The 19,846-nt window shown below is 39.9% G+C and overlaps 1 protein-coding gene across 1 annotated transcript; it reads right to left on the reverse strand.

Annotated features, from left to right (window-relative positions):
* Positions 1-597: 597 nt before the first annotated feature.
* GCM1 (GCM transcription factor 1) lies at positions 598-19,644 on the reverse strand. Its single transcript, XM_019658734.1, has 6 exons — positions 19,580-19,644; positions 17,020-17,248; positions 5,715-5,967; positions 4,534-4,646; positions 3,370-3,498; positions 598-1,382 (listed from the first exon to the last, which is right to left on the reverse strand). The coding sequence occupies exons 2-6, from the start codon at positions 17,092-17,094 to the stop codon at positions 648-650; spliced, it is 1,305 nt and encodes a 434-aa protein (XP_019514279.1). The 5' UTR covers positions 17,095-17,248; positions 19,580-19,644; the 3' UTR covers positions 598-647.
* Between the last annotated feature and the right edge of the window lie 202 nt (positions 19,645-19,846).

Raw genomic sequence — 19,846 nt, forward strand, 5'->3', positions numbered from 1 at the left:
TATATACAGAGGGTGACAAAAAATGTATACACATTTTAAGAAAGGAAAACTGTATTAAAATTGTAATACTCAATATATACCAATAACAAAAGATAAATACAAGTCACGTTGACTTCTGCAATTACAAGAGGCGCTCAAGGTGGTTACCATCAGCATCCAGACACTTATGATTATGGCAAACTACTGCTTGGGCAATGTTGACCAAAGTGTCCACTTGTATAAATTTTTTTTGGCACCCCCAGTATGTATGTATGTATGTGTGTGTGTGTATATATATATATATATACACATACATATATATGTATATATAAACATACATATACATGTGTACATATGTGAATATATATATATATATATATATATATATATATATATATATATGACAGCTTCTTTATCCCTTCATCCATCAATAGATACTTAGGTTATTTCCATGTCCTGGCAATTATAAATAGTGATGCAATGAACATGAGTTGAAGGTATCACTTCAGGATAGAGAGTCTGTTTCCTTTAGATATATACCCAGAAGTGGGATTGCTGCATCATCTGGTAGTTCTACTTTTAATTTTTGAGGAACCTCCATACTATTTTCCATAGTGGCTGCAGCAAATTACATTCCCACTCACAGTGCACAAGGATTCAGATTTGGATCATCTTAAATGACAAAGGTTTACAAGCATTTCATTCTTGCAGTGATCCAAACCCATGTACCTCATTTCTTCATCAAAATTCCATTTGCTGCTCTTGCTTGGCAGAGAATATTGATGGTAAGGATGAGAGGCATAGGTAAAGAGAAAGGGGTCTTCCTGAGGTGAATGGCATGCAGTGGAAGGGTAGTAGCTGTTAAAATCCACATGTACCTTCTCTTCATAAAGATCAACCCCTGGATTTTGCCATAATGGGTGACAGCTAGTTTTGGCTGCAGGTGGTTCCACTGGAACCTGCTGGGAAAGGGGTTCTGAAGAGTTCTGGGAAGGGGTGAAGTCGTAAGGCCAGCTGGTCTGAGGAAAAGGGTAATTGGGACAGCTGTTGTCAGTAAGAGGATTTCTCCCCAAAGCAGCATTCTTGTTCCATGTTTGCAGGTCATCGTAATCAGTGAGGACTCCAGAGACAGGAGGCTGAAGCAGGTCTCCACTACCGTAGATCCGACTATTGGACCCTTTGTATTTCTCATAGAGCTCAGCGGGGCCCAAGGTGGAAGTGGGCTCTGCCAGATCGGTGGTTCCCCCTAAACCATAACTCTTGAATAAGCAATCATTTGGAGACTTCTGCTGGGGAGCGTTAGCTATTAAATGTCCACTGTCACTACCAGGCAATTGGATGCCTTCCTGGAAAGACCAAGTTAAAGGTAAACTTCCCCAACTTTGTGCTTCACCTGTAAGAGACTGGAAAGGCAAGTAAAAAGCTCATGTTAATAAGTTAAGCAAATTGACACGACTACCCCAGGCACCCACTAGTTACAAGTAAGTGCTCGGTCCGAGTTTCCTCGTTCCTCGCATACTTGAAGCACAAACATACAGAGCAGCTTCACCAAAACCACTCAAGACCTGAAAGAAGTAAACGCTGCTTCCATTTCCATTTTAAATCTTACTAACCAGTAAGAGCTGAATTTTACTCTTGATATGAGTGTGTTTAAAATGTTTCACCCTCAGGTGTTTCACTCTCAGTGCCTCTGTGAGACACTTATAAGGGGCTATTTAAGAAAAGTCAAACTACAGCTTCAGAGATTATCTTACAGTCAGTACTAGGGTCTCTCTCTCTCTCTCTCTCTCTCTCTCTCTCTCTCTCTGTCTGTCTTTCATCATCATCATCATCATTTCCCTCGTTGACTTTTCTATTTCTTGGTGCTGTTCAGAATCCGAGAGACTAGGGTTTTTGGTTTTTTTTTTCAAGAGAATTTTCTCTGAACTCATTTTGTTGAATCATAAATAGGATTTCTAGAATATGAAGTGGTAAATTTATTTTTATAAATGGAGGAAATATATTGTCCTCCGCTAATCATAGGAAAAAAATCTGGTTGAGAATTAAGTTATCCTCTTATGTATGTAAAACTATGGACTAGTAAAAGGACTGGGGTGGAGAGGCTGTGACCAGATAGAGTGAGTGGGGGAAAATGTCCTTGAACTTGTCCTAGGGCTGGGAGAAGGGATGAGGGACCAGTCATTTGGATTCAGAGCTTATGTTTTCTAACAAGAGACACAAGTTACACTTTTTGAAAATGTAAGGTATATTTAGAGCCTCCGGGCATGGACTGGCTCCATTTCTGTTCTCCTGAAAAAAAATTGTAGGGCATTGAACAGTAGAAAAAGTATAGGACTCATTACCACTATTATGCAGACAAACCCACAAACCCATAGTGTAACCCCCATAAAGGCATGGACTTCACTTCACATTCCCCCAACCCCCACCCCCAATGACCATCGTTTTCAGAGACTGCCTGGTTAGTCATCTTGGTAAAGCGTACTAAGGAAATAACAATTGACCCTTGAACAACACAGGTTTGAACTCCATGGGTTCACTTATATGTGGATTTTTTTCAACAAATACTTGCAGTGTTTTTGATCCATGGTTGGGAGTCGGCAGATGTAGAAAGCCAACTGCATTAATCTATGCCATTTTATATAAGAGACTTGAGCACCTGTGGATTTTGGTATCTGAGAGGTTTCCAGAACCAGTCCCCCATGGATACTGAGGGACAACTTAAATTTGGGGGAAGTCAAAAGTTATACACAGATTTTTGACTGTTGGGTTGGGGGATCAGCACCCCTAAGCCCTGCATTGTTGAAGGGTCAACTGTAATCTGTTTTAGGGAAGAATAAAATTTGGAATTGTAATAGATATGCATACATAGATATCAGGGGTGGGAGGGCAGTGGATGGGGGAGGAGGGTTGTTACTTTGTGAGGGGTGAAAAGGATAACTATTGCATTGTTTTGTACACCTGAAACTAATAATAATAAAATAAATAAATAAATAAATAAATAATTAAAAAAAAATTTAAAAACCCTGATAAAGAAAAAAAATTAGGGGAAAAAAATTTGTGGAGATCACTTTGGTTAATTTGGGTTCTATCAGAACCAAAATATAAAGTGCCAAATACAGGTTATGTACTAATTCCAGACTCTTTTTCATTGTAGTAGGGAAGATGATTCTAGAATTATATGGAATTTATGGTTGAGAGCACGCTATAAAGATGGTAGAAATTAAGAGGAGTCCTCAGGTTCCGTTGCTGTGGCAGATGCTTGCTTACAGATGAGCCTGACAGTGTATGATGTGTGGTTTTCATCTGTAGGTAAGGGACTGGGGAAATCTACTGCCCCACCATAGAGGTGGCCAGTTGCCTACGTTTTGAACACATGTGAGGAAGGATTACCTTTGCCTCTGGGCCCCTGTTCAGCTTTAAGGAGACAGAGGAAGATGCCGTGTGCACTTTCTTCGTTGCTCTTCTTGCCTCGGCTTCCAATTTGGTTTCTGGTTTTGGATGATCATGTTCTCCCTTTGACTTAAAGGAGACAAGCAGCTAAAATAAAAAGCTAGAAGGTACTTCATGGTGTGTAAAATTTTACCCTCTGCCCTGCTGTCTGACAGAGTCTTGCTGCGGTTGACCATTGTAACAAGATTGCCTAAGCCTTTTAAGTACTGCCCTAGCCCACTGTGCACACTCCTGCCTGCTAACCTTCGCTTACGATGCCCCTTCTTTTCATGGTGTCTCTCACCCGCATGGCAAAGTCATATTCACAGTGATAATAAGCAATACTTTTTACATATGATCTCATCTAACCTTCAGCACCAACCTCTGGGGTACACGCCGTCATTATCAGCCCCAGTGTACAGAACAGGAAATTGAGGCATGCCAGCTGAGTAACTTCCCCTTGTAAGAGGGGCAGCTGGGATTCAAAGTACGTTGGAGCTGGCCAAGCTGAGAGCCAATTGTTAAACATTCAGGAATTCTGTGAACTGGTTGTTAAAAACAACTGATAGCTTGAAATCAGCCGTGGTAGGGAGAGTTATATCACAGAAATTGGCAAACCCACCAAATCAGAACATTTTCTTTTCGAAGGGCAGGATTATCAGTTCTCCACTGATTCAATCAAACCCAGGCAGTCTACTGTCAGAGGCTCCTCTTCACCACTCTGTATCCCTGGCCCCCACCATTAGCACTTGTTAATATCCAGATTTTACAGGAAACTGAGGCTTAGGGGAGTAAAGTAACATGTTTAGGCTTACAAAGCTGCTTAGAAGTCAAAGCTGGTATTTGGCCTGGAGTTTGCTGAAGGCTACTGCTGCTGGGCAGTGTTAGCCTAAGCATGATCCCATTACTAACCCCTAAGGAGCCAGAGGCAAAGGCAGCCAGCTCCCCGCCTTGGGCTCCTAGTGAGGTGTGGGGTACAGACATTGCTTGCCCAGAGTGTGCCTCAGGGCTGGTGTTGGCTCTCATTCACCTGTGCATCTCTTGTATAACACTCCTCTTTGTATTCTGTAAACATTTCTTGAATTAAAGAGCAATGGCATCTTATCACTCTAACTCAAATCCAACCTGGAAAAATATGAAGCGTCCGTCATGCCTCCAGAAGTTGGTGACAGGGAAGCCCCCATGGCCTCGGCAAGGAATGAGCCTCAGAGGACCATCGCAGTTGGGACAGCGTTTCCCTACAAAAGAGCAGTGAAAGGTGACCACGGCTGGCTGAGCTTGGCCAGCGGACTCCTGAGTCGGTGCAGCCCTGATGGCGTCCGCCTGGGGTCCAGGATGGCAGAGAACACACCGGGCACAGTTTTATGTGCTGCCATCCACTGGGCATTACCCTTGGCCCTAGGAGGCCTGGCCACCATAATGGTCCAGGTCAGTCTCACACGTGGGTGGGGGAAGCAGTGCCCTACAGAACGGGATATTTCATAGGTCAGGGGAGAGATCTTCTGAGCAGAAAACCCTGCCCTGCTTGTTTACTGAAACTTGGAATTCTTTATAGAAAAGAAGAAAACATTCTTTTACTTCATGATTAGAACAAAGAGGCAAGGGGCGAAGCCATATGGGAGAGAGACACAGCTACTAAGTTCTCACTAAAGTATAAATGACCTATACCAGATCCTACCCTAAAAGCAGGTCTTGAAGACAAGTGACAAGGAAAGAACATGAAGCAACTTGAGGTCTAAAGTGGGCAAGGCACAGGGAATGCTGAATGCATCTATTTCACAATCTGATGAATATGATAAAAAAACAAAGTGAGCACATATTTCAGCATGCAATTATGGCATGACCCTAAATGCCATGGAATTGAGTCTAATCTCAAATGTAGTCCCAGTGCTCCCACTCCACATCAAAGCACTCCTTGAGATCACTTAAGGATCCATTTCCCAAGACATCATGGGCCAAGTTTAATAAACAACTTTCTCCTAAACCTTATGTGGGCACACTGATGAATTCATGTTAGTCCCATAAGCGAGGCATCTTCCCTTGAACAGAGGCCTTGAATCAGGTGCCTAACTCACAGAGCAGTTTTCACGGTGGGTCACGGCAAATCTGTGGGGTAGTTCCCCATGGGGGATGAGGGGGCTGGTTGGCTCCCCTTAATATGTTCTACATAGAAACAGCCTTGGTCTACATCACCCTCCAATGCAAAGGTTGGGCTGTTGGGATATGCTGGGATACAGTGGCCCATCTGGGCAGGAGCATTGGAATGGATGCCAGCCTCCTCTCCAATGCCAGGGAGCCCCACTCACTCTGCTGCTTCTGCCGGGCTTTGTCACAGATCGCAGGTCTCAGGTAGATCTTGCGGCCCTCCTTGGCGGAGCAGTCCAGGCTGCACACAACCACACCCAAGCAGGACTTCTTGAGGATACGGGAGTTGTGATTGTTGGTGTTGCGCATGGCCCAGCTGCTGAGGTGTCGCTGTGCATTCCTGTCCTCTGAGCTGTAGATGTACTTCTCGTAGGAATCTGGCCATTCTTGGAACCAGTCAGTCTTTTTAACATTCTGAGAGAAACATAAAGGAGATGATTCTATATTAAGCTAGAACACACAACTATCCATTACTGGGGAGTCCATAGACATGAAGGATGGTTTGGCACCCAGGATCTGGGTGAGAAGCCTTTGGTGAAGACCAACCTGGGTTTAGTTCTGATGGTGGGATCTGAGAACACAGCACAGCAGTGGTAGCAGTGACAGGACTGCTGTGTCTACTGCACTTTTGCTCCCTGGACCAAAACGAGTTGTAATTCAGTCCCTCTGAGTTCTACCCGATTGCTGTTGCTCTAGCCCTTGGTGCTAAAAGTTATGACCATATCCCACTAAGAATATTTGAGGCTGAAGTAATGTTACTGTGCTCTGATACAATGAACGTGAAAAACATTGTAGTGGGATAATGCCTCATACCACAGTGTAGTTACCTTATTAAGAATGTTAAGGGTTTATGGAAAGTCACTAGCTGTGGGAAGGCTGGAGAGTCTGGCGCAGGAGGGTTCTGAGAGCCGCTTCCTCCCCTGTGGAGGCTTTCTTCCTTTTTCTCTACTCCCATACTCATGTGCCTCAAACAGGGAGAGGAATAAGGAAGAGTTTCCTTTGACAGGAAGCTTCTATCTTCTTGCCCAGGACTAGCACCATTTCTTGTGCGTGAACATCTAACTAAACTAAGGCACTCAATCATTATAGTGTAAGTTATTTGGCTTTCTGTCCATCTGCTTCTTCATCTGTGTAATAGGGATAACAAGACCTGCCTACCTCGAGTAGTTCTGAGGATTAAATATGACAATATATAAAAGACACTTAGTATAGCACCTAGCATGGAGGGAACTCTACTAGATAAATGTTAGTCACTGATGTGTATTTCACGTTCCTTACGCCCTGCTTCGGTACACAGATGCTCCCTTTGACAGAGTCCACCTAGTTCTTAGAGTGAGAACCATTAACAGTCTCAGTAGTGGAACTCGGGCTGTATCCATCCTCACAGCTTCCAGAATACCTTATACCTGGCAAAGTATAAGAACATTTGTTATTAAGAAGACTCTAGAAGATCAGACTAGAAGATTCTAGAAGGTCCAGGAGGAATTATCAGGGTACTGGTCTTTATTGAGTTAGATTTCAAATTTAGAAGATGCCAAAGGACTTTGTAACATGAGACTGGGCAAGGGATTTTGTCTCTGAAGCCTCACTTTGCTCTTCTCTAAAATGGAGACACTGATAAAACACACCTCAAAAAGTGCTGTAATGAGCAGATCTGTAAGTCTTATATAATGATAGTTGTTTGAATGGAATGTCATGGGACCTGAGGTGAGTCTGAGGGAATATGAGAGGTTTTATGTACATGAGAGACTAGTGTTTAAGAGCTCGGGTCTGCAAACTAGGGCCTGTGGGCCAAATCCAGCCCACTGTCTGTTTTGGTAAATAAAGTTTTACTGAAATACAAACATGTTTATTCATTTAAATGTTGTCCATGAATACTTTTACACTACCACCGCAGAATTAAGTAGCTATAGCAGAAAATGTATGGCCAACAAAGTCTAAAATATTTACTATCTGGCCCTTTATAGAAAGTTTGCCGATTCCTGGCTAAGAGCGTGGCCCATGGAGGCAGATGTCCTCGGTGTGAGTCTTAACGAAGTTCCTTGCCCTCTCAGTGCCTCTGGTTCCTGCTCTGTAAAATGGAAGTAACGGGAGTTCCCACCTCACAGGGGTGTTATGAGGATTGAAACAGTTAACATGCGCAAAACATTTAAAACAGTGCCTGGCACATAGCAAGTTTCACATCAGTGTTAGCTGTTACTCTACTAAATCTAGGGCCACACACAACCAGCCAATGTGATTGTAAGAACCACCAGCCTTCTGGGGAGAAAAGACCCACAGAGAGGTCATTACATGCTTTAAACCTTGCCAAGCCAAGTGCAAGACAGGAGACCCTACAAAACAAATGCCTAAATGGTGCAACTCTGGTTCCACGACCTTCCTTCTCAGGGCAATGACAACGGCTGGCCCTTCAAGTGCTGTACTGTACCTGCTGTGCTATGGAAAGGGGAAGTTGCCCCAGAAGAGAAGACAGAAGGGCATAAATCACAAGGGCGTGGCATCTGCAGAAGTCACCTCTGGTCCACCAGACAGCTACATTCGAGTTTCCAGGAAAGAAGCAGAGCCAGGCCAAGCATAGTCTGCCTTTTCCAGGTCTTTTTCTCTCTCCCTCAATTCCTCGGTAATTCTGAACTGGATGAAATTCAATGCCCCAGGGTGAGAGAGACAACTCAGGTGGCCTCACCTGCTTTCTCCACCCCACCTTCTCTTATCTTCCTTTGACCTAAGCTTCACACAATGCTCTCTTGTTCTCTGTCACAGAAATGCCATTGGAAGCAAAACTTTTTATCCTCTGAAATAATGAACATGCAGGTTAAAATATACACCTTCCTCTAACAATTTTGACTGTAAAAATCTACTGGTGGGTTTGCATTATTCAAATATGAAAGCACAGTTGTCAGGGTAGCAGAGACACAGGCAAGGTGGACTTAGAAAAAGCTGAGATTTTCATGTTGTAAAAGTGAGTGGCCCATTTAAGATGGTCAGTGGCATAAACCCCATCCATGAACCATGAGACGGAGAAGGTATTTGTGAGAGCGGCTCAGATATTTTGGATAAAGCCAAGAATCATGCATGTGGAGGAAGAAATGATCCCTCTCTCTTTCTCTCTCTCCCCTCATTTTCTCTCAGTTTAATATATAGTTTGATTCCCTTGAAGCTTCCTCTTTGACCCATGGATTATTCAGAAACATATTGTTTAGTTTCCATGTGTTTACAAATTTTCCAGTTGCCTTTGCTATTAATTGCTAATTTGATTTCCTTGTAGTTGGAGAACATACTCTGTGTTTTCAATTAATCTAACATCGCTAAGGGTTGTGTTAGGACCCACAATATATTCTATATTCCTGTTTTTTATGCTTTTTTCTTTTTTAAAATAATTTTTAATTTTTCAATTATAGTTGACATACAATATTATTTTAGTTTTAGGTGTATAGCACAGCGATTAGACATTTATAAAACTTAAGAAGTGATCACCCTGATAAATCTAGTACCCATGTAACACTATACAAAGTTATTACAATATTATTGACTATATTCCCTGTGCCATGACTATTTAGCACCCAACAATTTGTAGGTCTCAACCCCTTCCCCTTTTTCACCCATCCACCCCAAACCCCTTCCCATCTGGCAACTGTCAAAATGTTCTCTGTATCTATGATTTTGTTTCTGTTTTGTTTGTTTGCTTATTTTGTTTTCCAAATTACACATATAAGTGAAATGATATGGCATTTGTCTTTCTCTCTGTCTGACTTATTTCACTTAGTGTAATATCCCCTAGGTCCATCCATGTTGCTGCAGATGGCAAGATTTCATTCTTTTTTATGGCCGAGTAATATTCCATTGTATATATGTACCACTTCTTTATCCATTGATCTATTAATGAACACTTAGGTTGCTTCCACATCTTGGCTATTGTAAATAATGCTGCAATGAACATATGGATACATATTGCCTTTTCAAATTAGCGTTTTGGGTTTCTTCAGAAAAATACCCAGAAATAGGATTGCTGGATCCTTCTTTGTTTCTTGTTATAGCCTTTGTTTTAAAGTCTATTTTGTCTGGTATAAGTATTGCTATCCTAGCTTTTTTTTGTTTCATTTCCATTTTCATGAAATACCTTTTTCCATCCCTTTACTTTCAGTCTCCGTGTGTCTTTTGATCCCAAGTGAGTCTCTTGTTGGCAGCATATGTAGGGACCTTGTTTTCTTATCCTTTCAGCCACCCTATGTCTTTTGATTAGAGTATTTAATCCATTTACATTGAAAGTAGTTGTTTGATAGATATGTAGTTATTGCCATTTTACTATTCATATTTTTATATTTTCTTCTTCTTTTTCTTAAAAAAGTCCCTCTAACATTCCTTGTAATACTGGTTTGGTGGTGATGAATTCCTTTAACTTTTTCTTGTCTGCAAAGCTCTTTATCTGTCCTTCGATTCTAAATAATAGCTTTGCTAGGTAGAGTAATCTTGGTTGTAGGTCCTCACTTTTCATCACTTTGAATATTTTGTGCCAATCCCTTCTGGCCTGCAAAGTTTCTGTTAAGATATCAGCTGACAGTGTTATGGGGGCTCCCTTGTAGGTAACTAACTGCTTTTGTCTTGCTGCTTTTAAGATTCTCTATCTTTACTTTTGGCATTTTAATTATGATGTCTTGGTGTGGGCCTTCTGGGGTTCATCTTGTCTGGGACTCTCTAAACTTCCCGGGTTTGTATGTCTATTTTCTTCACCAGGTTTGGAAAGTTTTCTGTCATTATTTCTTCAAATATGTTTTTAAGCCATTGCTCTCTCTCTTCTCCTTCTGGTGCCCCTATGATGCAAATGTTGGTATGCTTGATGTTGTCCCAGAGATCCCTTAAACTATCTGTATTTTTTTTAATGTTCTAATTGGATATTTTCTGCTACCTTATCTTCCAAATTGCCAATTTGATCCTCTGCTTCATCTAACCTACTGTTGATTCCTTTTAATTTATTTTTATTTGTTATTGTATTCTTCATTTCTGACTGGTTCTTTTTTATGTTTTCTATCTCTATTTTTATGTTTCTATCTCTTTGTGAAAGTTCTCACTGAGGTAACTGAGCATCCTTATAACCAGTGTTTTGGACTCTCCATCTGGTAGATTGCTTGTCTCCATTTTGTTTAGTTCTCTTTTTTCTGGGGTTTTGTTCTGTTCTTTCATTTGAGACATGTTTCTTTGTCTCCCCATTTTGGCTGCCTCCCTGTGTGTGTTTCTATGTATTAGGCAGGGCCGCTATGCCTCCAAGTCTTAGAAGAGTGGCCTTATGCAGTAGCTGCCCTGTGGAGCCCAGTGGCACAGTCTCCCTGGTCACCTGGAAAGGGTGCTCCAGGTGTGTCCCTTGTGTGAGTGCCCTCCTGTTGTAGTTGAACCTTGATTGCTGTTTAAGATTTGTTTGTTTGTTTTCAACAGCACTGGCACCTTAGTCTTCCAGTTCCATTAATAGTGCAATAACAATTTCAATGACGTATGGACTCAAGAATACTGCTAGAAGTAAATGTGTTCACATCATGCTATTCTCTTAGCTACTTATTTATATGCAGTCTTTTGACCTGCATGCTTAGTAGACAGTTACAAAAGATCTTTGACATCTTTTGACATTAAAATTAAGAGAAAACCCAGATCACAATAAGGTAAAAATTTGATGAATGCAAACATTAAATGAATGATAGAGATTTCCTAAAGCTCTTTAAATTTAAGGCACCAGAGAGGAAAACTCAAAAAGAAAGAATAATCATTTCTTAACCTTGTTTAGCAAATTCTCACAAAATATTTTCCTTTTTCAGGTCTTTTGTTTATTTTAATTTCTAACTTTTCATAAGTAACTCTTTGATTTTCCTCTTGGTTAAGAAGTTTATAATTTAAAAGGAATATTCCTAAGGTGTCTAACATGTAAATCTGTCTAATTTATATTTTATAATCTCATCAGTAATATCATTGGGGGTTTAATTAATGTTTCTATGACTTCTGTGTGTAATTTTCTAAGAGACTTAATCCTCTAACTCACTCAAAATCTTTGAAATTGTGCAATCAATCATAAATCACCCCTCATCTCCCCCTCATTCTAATTTACTTAACTATTTCAAGTTTTAATAGGATGCCTCAAGAATTAAATATAGATTATTACATAAAACTAATAAGTTAAAATGAAAATTGTTAAGTTATCAAAATATCTACATTATGTTATTATATTAAATTGAATTTCATTTAGAAGATCGCCTACTCTAGTATAAAGCAATTACCTGCCAGCTTTTCTTTAACTATAAAAATAGCTTATTAATTCCTTATAAATAAATGTTTTCAAATAATACAGGGATAGCAAGCAGATACATCTTTAAGCAAATCAGAGAGAGGGGAAACATTTTAGATGTAACTTATGGAACACGGAAAAAAAAAATTCAACCAGCATTTGATTTTCACAGAACTTTTCAAGAACTTATCTCTTCAGAGTCAACTAGAAACCAAACTCCAAGTGTTATCAAAGAGAGAAATTCAATTCAATAAAATGCTTTTGAGTTAAGTCAAGAATTACTGCTTAGGCTAAACCTGCCTTCCCCCCCCCCCTTTGTTAAGGGATCAAAACTCAGGACAAAAAGTTTCTAGTTTTGCTCAGACAACACTAAGGTAAGCCAGAGTACCCCAGCTTTCAAACTCGCTCTGTCACTTACCTCTCTTTTTTCTTCTTCCTTCCCTTTCCCAATTCATCCCACTCAGACCTCCTGACAGGCCCCCAGAAGAGAGCTCTGCTACCCCAGACGCAGTAATGTTCCCATCCCCATCACACCAGAGGCACAGTAGCAAAATTCTGGCCCTAATCGTGGGGAACCCAATGACCATGGGAGCCCATGTAGGTGGTGCTGCCATAGGAATTTCCAGATCAAGAAAACTGGACAAAGTCGACAAAGTTGTGGGTGACTTTGTGACATTGTGACCTGATCATGCAGCCAGATAATAATTGACAAGAAATACAGAATCCAGTTTACCTGTTACCTCCCTAGCACCAAGGCACAAAGAAAAGTTACTACAACTGGCATTCTGAGTACATTTAGCCACATAAACTCACACACAGAGCTCAAAAATCCCCCCCTTTGCTCAAATTTTGGGCTCGCCCCCTGCAAAAGCAAGGGCAATTTTGCTGGCTAAAATCATGGCCCAGGAGTTAATTAATCGGAGATGTGACCTCTTTGTAGTTGACTCACGAGGTTTTAGGTTGGTCCACATGTATATTTAGCCTATGTGTTTCTTTACTTTTTTCCTCTACGAAATGTGTACTTAAACCTTGGATTTTGTGAGTTCATGGTTTGGTGTGGCTTTGGCTATGCATTTAACCTGAACACTGCTCATGCTTAGGAACAAGATGATTCAGGGTGTTTTTCTGCTGTCGTGCTGTTGGAACAACCTGTACTTTTGCTCAGAGAAACTGGCTAGTATTGAGAATGGAGTGGTGCTCTCATCTTCCCGCTGAAGTGGGTATATTTAGGGGAAAAAGGAACTGATTCACTTCTCAATTTTCAACCAGAAAAAAAAAAAAAAGAAATGTCTTAGGGATTCAAGGCTCTCAAGTATCATAAATCAGTCTTCTTGAAAGTGTGACATGTCCTGGGATCATGTAATAAACATTTTTAATGAAGGTAAAACTAAACCAACAACAAACATTTGCTGCTTGCACCATGAAAACCCTAAAGCAATTATATCTGAACTTTCAAAATGCAAAATTGGTATATTACATTAGCTTGGAATAAACAGACTTTTATCAATGATGGTTTTGAGTCATTTAAATGCCTACAGTTCTGGGCTGGCTCCCTGGGGACTGGATTAAGGAAATATGGTATCAAAATAACCACAAGTTAGAGGAGTGACCAGAAACAGGTGAAATGAAGGTTTGTAAAGACATATATGCAGCTGAAAGGAAAAGAAAACATACATGAAACAAATTGGGGAGGGATGATTTACTGAGGGAAAGTAGCCTTTCTAAGCCCTAGATCTGATCAGGATGCTTTCCAGCTCAATAAGCCTAATGGCTTCCCACTGGATATAAAATAACCAAATCCTCTTAAAATAGCCTGTTTCCAAACCTCCTTGCCAGTCCAGAGCCTCCCAAATCTTGCTGAACACCTGTGCACAAGCTCCCTCCAATGTGGGCTTTGAATAGCCTTTAGACTTTGGTGCCCTCCTCTGCCTTAATGGTCTTGATTGCTTTCTTCACTTGCCCTAATTCTCCCACATTTTAAAACAAATGCACTTCTCTAGAGAAAGCCTTTTGCCAGAAGCTCTGCCTTGCTTTCCATGCCCAAGTCATGCTGAATTACATACTTCCTCCTTTCAGCAACTCTTGCATTTTTCTATCCGGCATTGATTCTCTATTTGGACACTAATCTTGTTTCATTAGCTCAGAAGGTCATGGGCACTTTTCATGAAGTAAACGCCACTCAATGGCTTCTGTATTCCCAAGCTTGCTATAGTGTCTGGCACATTCTAATCACTCAGAAATGTTTGATGTCCTGATAAGGACATCACCATTCACTGTTGTCAAAAGTTAACCCATAAATCTTGTTCTATCTGAGACATGTAAAGAGATACGGAGTTTCTAGGACCAGAAGACACAATTAACATTCAGGTGACCATCTTGAAACTTGAAGCATGTGAGTGGGTTAACAGGAAAGGAATTTGTTTACAAGTTGCAGGAATTTACCCACGTGTTACAGAAGTAATAATCCTGGCAAGAATACAAAATTACGAAAAATAAACTATAAATTCTTTGCATGGGTGAGACAGAGAATGAAATTGGGGAAATTTATAGTGATAACAAACCATTGCATTTCAACCATTAAACAACATTTTCTAATGCACAAACAGGTGGTCTGAGGGATGTTAAATTGCCTGAGGGGCTCCGTGAAGAAAGGGTTCCATGGTCAAAAATAAGTTAGGGCTATTCAGCCTAAGAGCCTCCTCTTGAGAGAGCCACCAAAGCACAGGCCAGTTACAAAGGCTCCAAGTCTGCAGTAAAGAAATCTGTTTAACTTCGTTGAGCCTAGTATTTTCCTTTTTCTTTCTTTACAACACACATTAAAACTCATTGTAACTTATATTCTACAGAACACATTTTGGGAAATATTGCTCTAAATAGTTGAGAGATTTAGGCAGGGTCTACAGGATTTACTATTTTCACTACTGAGGAGGTAACTAAGACGAGAAAATTGATTTGTTTCAAGTCACACAAATTCTAAGCAATGAAGCCATTCGTTAATAAATTGCATAATTGTCTTTTGTTGCTTTACCACATGCCAGGCATCGTGAGAGGCACCAGGCCCACGGTTCTAGAATATAGGTCACCTTCCAAATCTCAGGTCATAGAATCCTAGCCGATTAGAACTAAAAGGGTACATAAGAGACAATTTAGTGTAACCACCTCGTTTTCAGAAGAGGAAAGAGAGTATGGAAAAGGTACACACTCCCTGAGAATTTGCAAATAAAACAAGGCAGAACTGGAATTCAAAGTCAGGGCTTTGTCTCCAAGTCCTTTGCTTCTCATAGTTCAACCCTCTGCCTCCAGACAAGCTCACAAAACATAAAATCCAATATGCTTGGAAATTCTTCCAAGACCTTTTATTTTTTACCTTAACTGCTTCTTGATACAATTCCAGAGCCAGCATCAACCCAGCTGAGAATGGTGTCGTCTCTGCTCAGAAAATTTTAAGAGACATTTGCACTTTTATTTCTCTGGCATATTTAACGAATTGAAGAGCATTCCGCTATTTCCACGAGAAATCAAACTTTTTCTATGAACTATAAATGATACATTTCCAAAATTGAATGTGTATGTTTGTGATCAATTCCTCAGCTTTAATGTCTTGGGGAGCTGAGAATGCTTTTGTTTTGAAAATTCATGTTGGAACATGAACTTTGATGAGCCCTGAGTGAGACTCCCTCCAGGGAAGTAGTGTTTTTTTTTTTCTTTTGTCTACAGATCTTATGAGTGATATGGATCTTCTGTCCCGGAAAAAAAATGCATGTTAGTACACAATGTTGCCTGTCATTAGGGGGTTCTCAGACCCCATTAACACTGCTCTAGGATGTGACATTGTAAAATCAAAGCCCCACACAAATCATAGGTCTTGGAATAGACTCTTAAAATTCTTCAGTCAGGTATCCAGATGAAGCTCTGAAGGAGAAGAGTTTACCAGTTGGCAGCCCCACCAATTTTCTGCTAAGCACCTGCTTACTTCAACTCTTGATTTTGAATATGCCCAGCTTCTATCTGGGAGTTGCAATCATGCAACTAGGAATAGGCAAAAATATGGGTCCTTGAGCCAGGAGTAATTAAAATTTACCTTAAAGTTTCCCTTAAAACAGCTACTATGATCATAAACCAATGAAGAGTAACTACAAAGGCAAATTCCTAAAACAGATATCTGTATGATTTAGCTGTGGTTTATTTAACCACCCTTAAATAAATGGAAAGTAGGGCACATTTAGTGTTCTTCACTCTCTAAAAGAAAATGTACGGGGGGAATTTAATGAGAAACATAAGGAGAAACAAAATAAGTTCTTTTAAAGGACTTAAGTATAAAGAAAAACAAAAGAAAATTAGAGTAAAATTTAAAATGATCTGGAAGTCTTCATTTAGAGTGAAAATCTGGAATTGTTATAAATAAAGCCTGTGGAATCTCCAATAATCTCTCCCCTACTTGGGATAATTCAAATTTCTTGTTCCCCAGAATCAGGCACACCAGCTCGACCTTTTCCTTACTTGATAGTGGTGGCCTCCAGTCTTAGCCTTCCTAGTCACCTTTTCAAACAACTTCCAGTGAAACATCCTTCAAATGCCAAAAACAGAGCTCAAGGAAGTCAGTTTTAAACAACTAATGTTTCCCACTGAATTAAGCGTTAAAAAGCTAACTGCCATTAAATTAAGGCCAAGAAAACACGGAAGTCACTCTACAGCTGGAAAGCAGCCCAGTGTGCGTGTACTGTGTATTATTTGCAAAAGTTCTAGAAGGACATGCTGTATCCCACACGAGCACTATCAGTTGGACAGTTACAGATTTAGTTGAAAACCATTACTATAGCAAATAAAGTTTATGGGAAGTTGTGCACGAGGAAGAGTCAGTCTCAGGCAAATACATTGTCATGGGTTTTATGCTTCCAGCTAGCCAGGGTGGGTGTGACTGGAGCCAAGCCAATTTCGAAAGAGAAGAGAAGTAGCATTTTCTTTGCCTCAGTCTATAACAGGGCGGGGAGGCCAGGGAGTCTGGTAAATAAAGACCCATTCAAATCATAGGTCTTGGCATATCCTCTTAAAATTCTTCAGTCAGATATCCAGCTGAAGCTCTAAAGGAAAGGCATTTACTCAGTTGGGACCCCCACCAACTTTCTTCAAAGTCTTAGCAAGTTAATAGTCAAGGCTTCATAACCAAACGTTAAAGGCAGATCATTATAGCAAGTACATACCTGTGGCAGTTTCATATCATTAATATCCCAGCTTAATATCTCTTTGTCCTCAGAATCAAAGTCCTCAGGCTCCATGATAAAGTCAGGTCACCCACCAGCTTCCGTCTATTCAACTCCCCTCAGAAGTGGTTGAGAATTTTGCTCTCAAAGCCTCTTGATATGGTTGGATCAGTCCACTCACGAAGCCAGTTCACTCAAGAAGCTTAGACTAGGAGGCTGTTTTCTGATGCTAAAAAAATAAATTATAATAATACTGACTGTTAAAGAAATAAAAATCAGTACTTGTCTGACAGAAAAAACTGTTTTAGTGACATGTTTGCAAGCACCAACATACAAACAGAAACAAAATGTAGAAGCCATTAGGTATCCTGCTGAAATAAAACTTGACCATTGGAAATCAGAAGTACGCTGATCACTGCTTTAACCCCTGGGTTTGGGCTTCCTTTCTCATTGTTAGGCCAGGTTGTGAAGACCTTAATAGGAGCCACTGTCAGTCACCTGTAGCCAATCCTCCATATATGCCTGTGTTTGGGAGGGAGAGCTGGCTTGGAGTGGTTTCCACGAAAATGTCTTCATAAATTAGCTAACGTGATTGAAGTTACAAGCAGGGAACATCACAGCCAGATGTCTAGAAGTATTTTTTAAATCTAAATTGCCATAGAGATCAATTTTGGTCTCCTCAATAAATCTAGTGTGTACTTTATATCTTCGGATATTACCAAATGATATGCTCATGAGAGTCCTCTAAAATCTTGGCATTATAAAAAAAAAATCTTGGCATTATCAACATTTTGGACATGATAGTTCTTTGTTGTAGAGAGTTATCTTGTGCATTGTAGAATGTTTAGCAGTATCCTTGGTCTCTGACCATTAGGTGCTAGTAGCAAACCACGCTTCTTTGTTATGACAACCAAAAATGTCTCCAGACACTGCTAAATGTCCCCTGGGGGAAAACTGTATGAGAACTACTACTCTAAAATAGTGTTTCTTATCATTTAACTCAAAGCACTCTTCAAGACTTTTTTACTTTATCTTTAGCAATCTCACTCTTTCCTGCACCCCAAAAGAAAATTGTCTCACTTTATTTTGATTAAATTGTATTATGTAAAAAATAGATATTCCAAAAGTTTTGTGCAAACTGCATTTCTTCCCCGTGAGAAATACTGCTTTAGTTTCCAACTATAGTTGGTGAAAGGAGATTTACGAAGAAAGAAAAAAAGAAAGAAAGAAAGAAAATTTGTTTGAAGTGTTCTACTGAGAACAAAAACTAATCATTTTGCAGATGAAATGTGCCTGTTAGTAGAATATGAAGTGAAACATGTTTACATGTACAATTGACCCTTGAACAATGCGGGGGGTTAGGGGTGCCAACACCCCTCCTCACACAGTCGAAAACCTGAGTATAACTCAGGTCAGCCCTCTGCATACACGTATTCCCAGCTGTGGATCGATAATACTATATTATTACCATTTGCTGGTGCTCTTGTAAAAGCAAGGGACATAATGATGTTACATAGAACTATTCAATAGTAAACTCAAACAACAAGTTAGATTAATAGTCTAAACCTTAGGAAGTCCCATGAGCTCTGTTCCTTAGTGGTTTTTTTTTTTTTTACTTTATATAACCCTAATGCTTGTCAATCACTGAGATATACTGAGGGAAAGTGTATGGATATAGATGACTGTTAACCTGAGCATATAAATGAAGTTCTTGGCCATTAAATAACAAGGTAAACGGAGTCTCTTCCGTCCCTCTCCCACCTGTCCACACTCACTTATCACCTAGTCTTCACATACTCAAAGAGCATGAAGTCCCTGCTAGAATGATCAAACAATGACATGCAAAATTAAATCCACATGAGTTTTAAAATCAAATTCTATGTTTGGAAAAAAAAAAAGCCATTGAGTTACAGAAGAAATAATGCCACAGATTGACTCTAATTTAGAAGACTTAAGTAACAAGTATATTAGACACAAATATCAAGTGAAAATGTGATAGCAACAGTTTTAAGTACTTACCCCTTTGAACATTAACAACAGTGACTCAAGTGGTCTAAAATTTGTTATAGCTAATTGGAATAGATTGATCTTTAAAAAAAAAAATCAAATAACAAGGTTGACATTTCCCAAAATGAAAAACATTGTTTTAAGCCTAGTTAACATAGTCATAATTCTTTTCTTTTTAAATTAAGGAGAGGAGAATCAAATATCTTGCTGTAGAAGAATTACGTTGCTTTTTAATTTTTTCTGATATAATTTTTTTACCAAATAAATGAGCATTAACTTAATATTTTCCTGCAAGTTAAGAGCAAAACATAGAAAAGAAGAAAACACTGTTTGTAGCCCCTAAGACATAAACAAACTCACCTTCCCTCCAGGATTAAAAAATCTAAACTTGTTAAGACTTCCTTTTTTTCCAAAAGCACCTCAGGCCAAAGTGTATTCAATTTTCATCATTTCCACAGAAAACCAACTAGAACAAATGGAACCCTGGAAGAATGGCGTGGCCATTACCGCATCCCTTATATTTGTCTCTTCTCAGGAATTTTGGCTTCCTTACCTTCTGACTTCTTATGGATGCAGGCAATATTGTGATGTATGTCTGGTTCAGGTCCTAGCAGGCACTGGTCATTTTCTACGCAGAAGCTGCTGTTCCCTAATCCAGGTCAAGGTACATTATGCTAATGAGCTCTGGCAATAGTCCAATCAAAATCTAGATGCTCCCAGCTCAGGATAGGTAAGAGCAAGCTGAGCCAGGGAGCCACTTAACCAGCCCAAATCTCCGCAGAATGCCAGCAATGTGATGAATATTCCATGGTGTGCCTCC

This window comes from Hipposideros armiger, unplaced genomic scaffold (assembly GCF_001890085.2).
Source record: "Hipposideros armiger isolate ML-2016 unplaced genomic scaffold, ASM189008v1 scaffold_288, whole genome shotgun sequence".
NCBI classification, from domain to species: domain Eukaryota; kingdom Metazoa; phylum Chordata; class Mammalia; order Chiroptera; family Hipposideridae; genus Hipposideros; species Hipposideros armiger.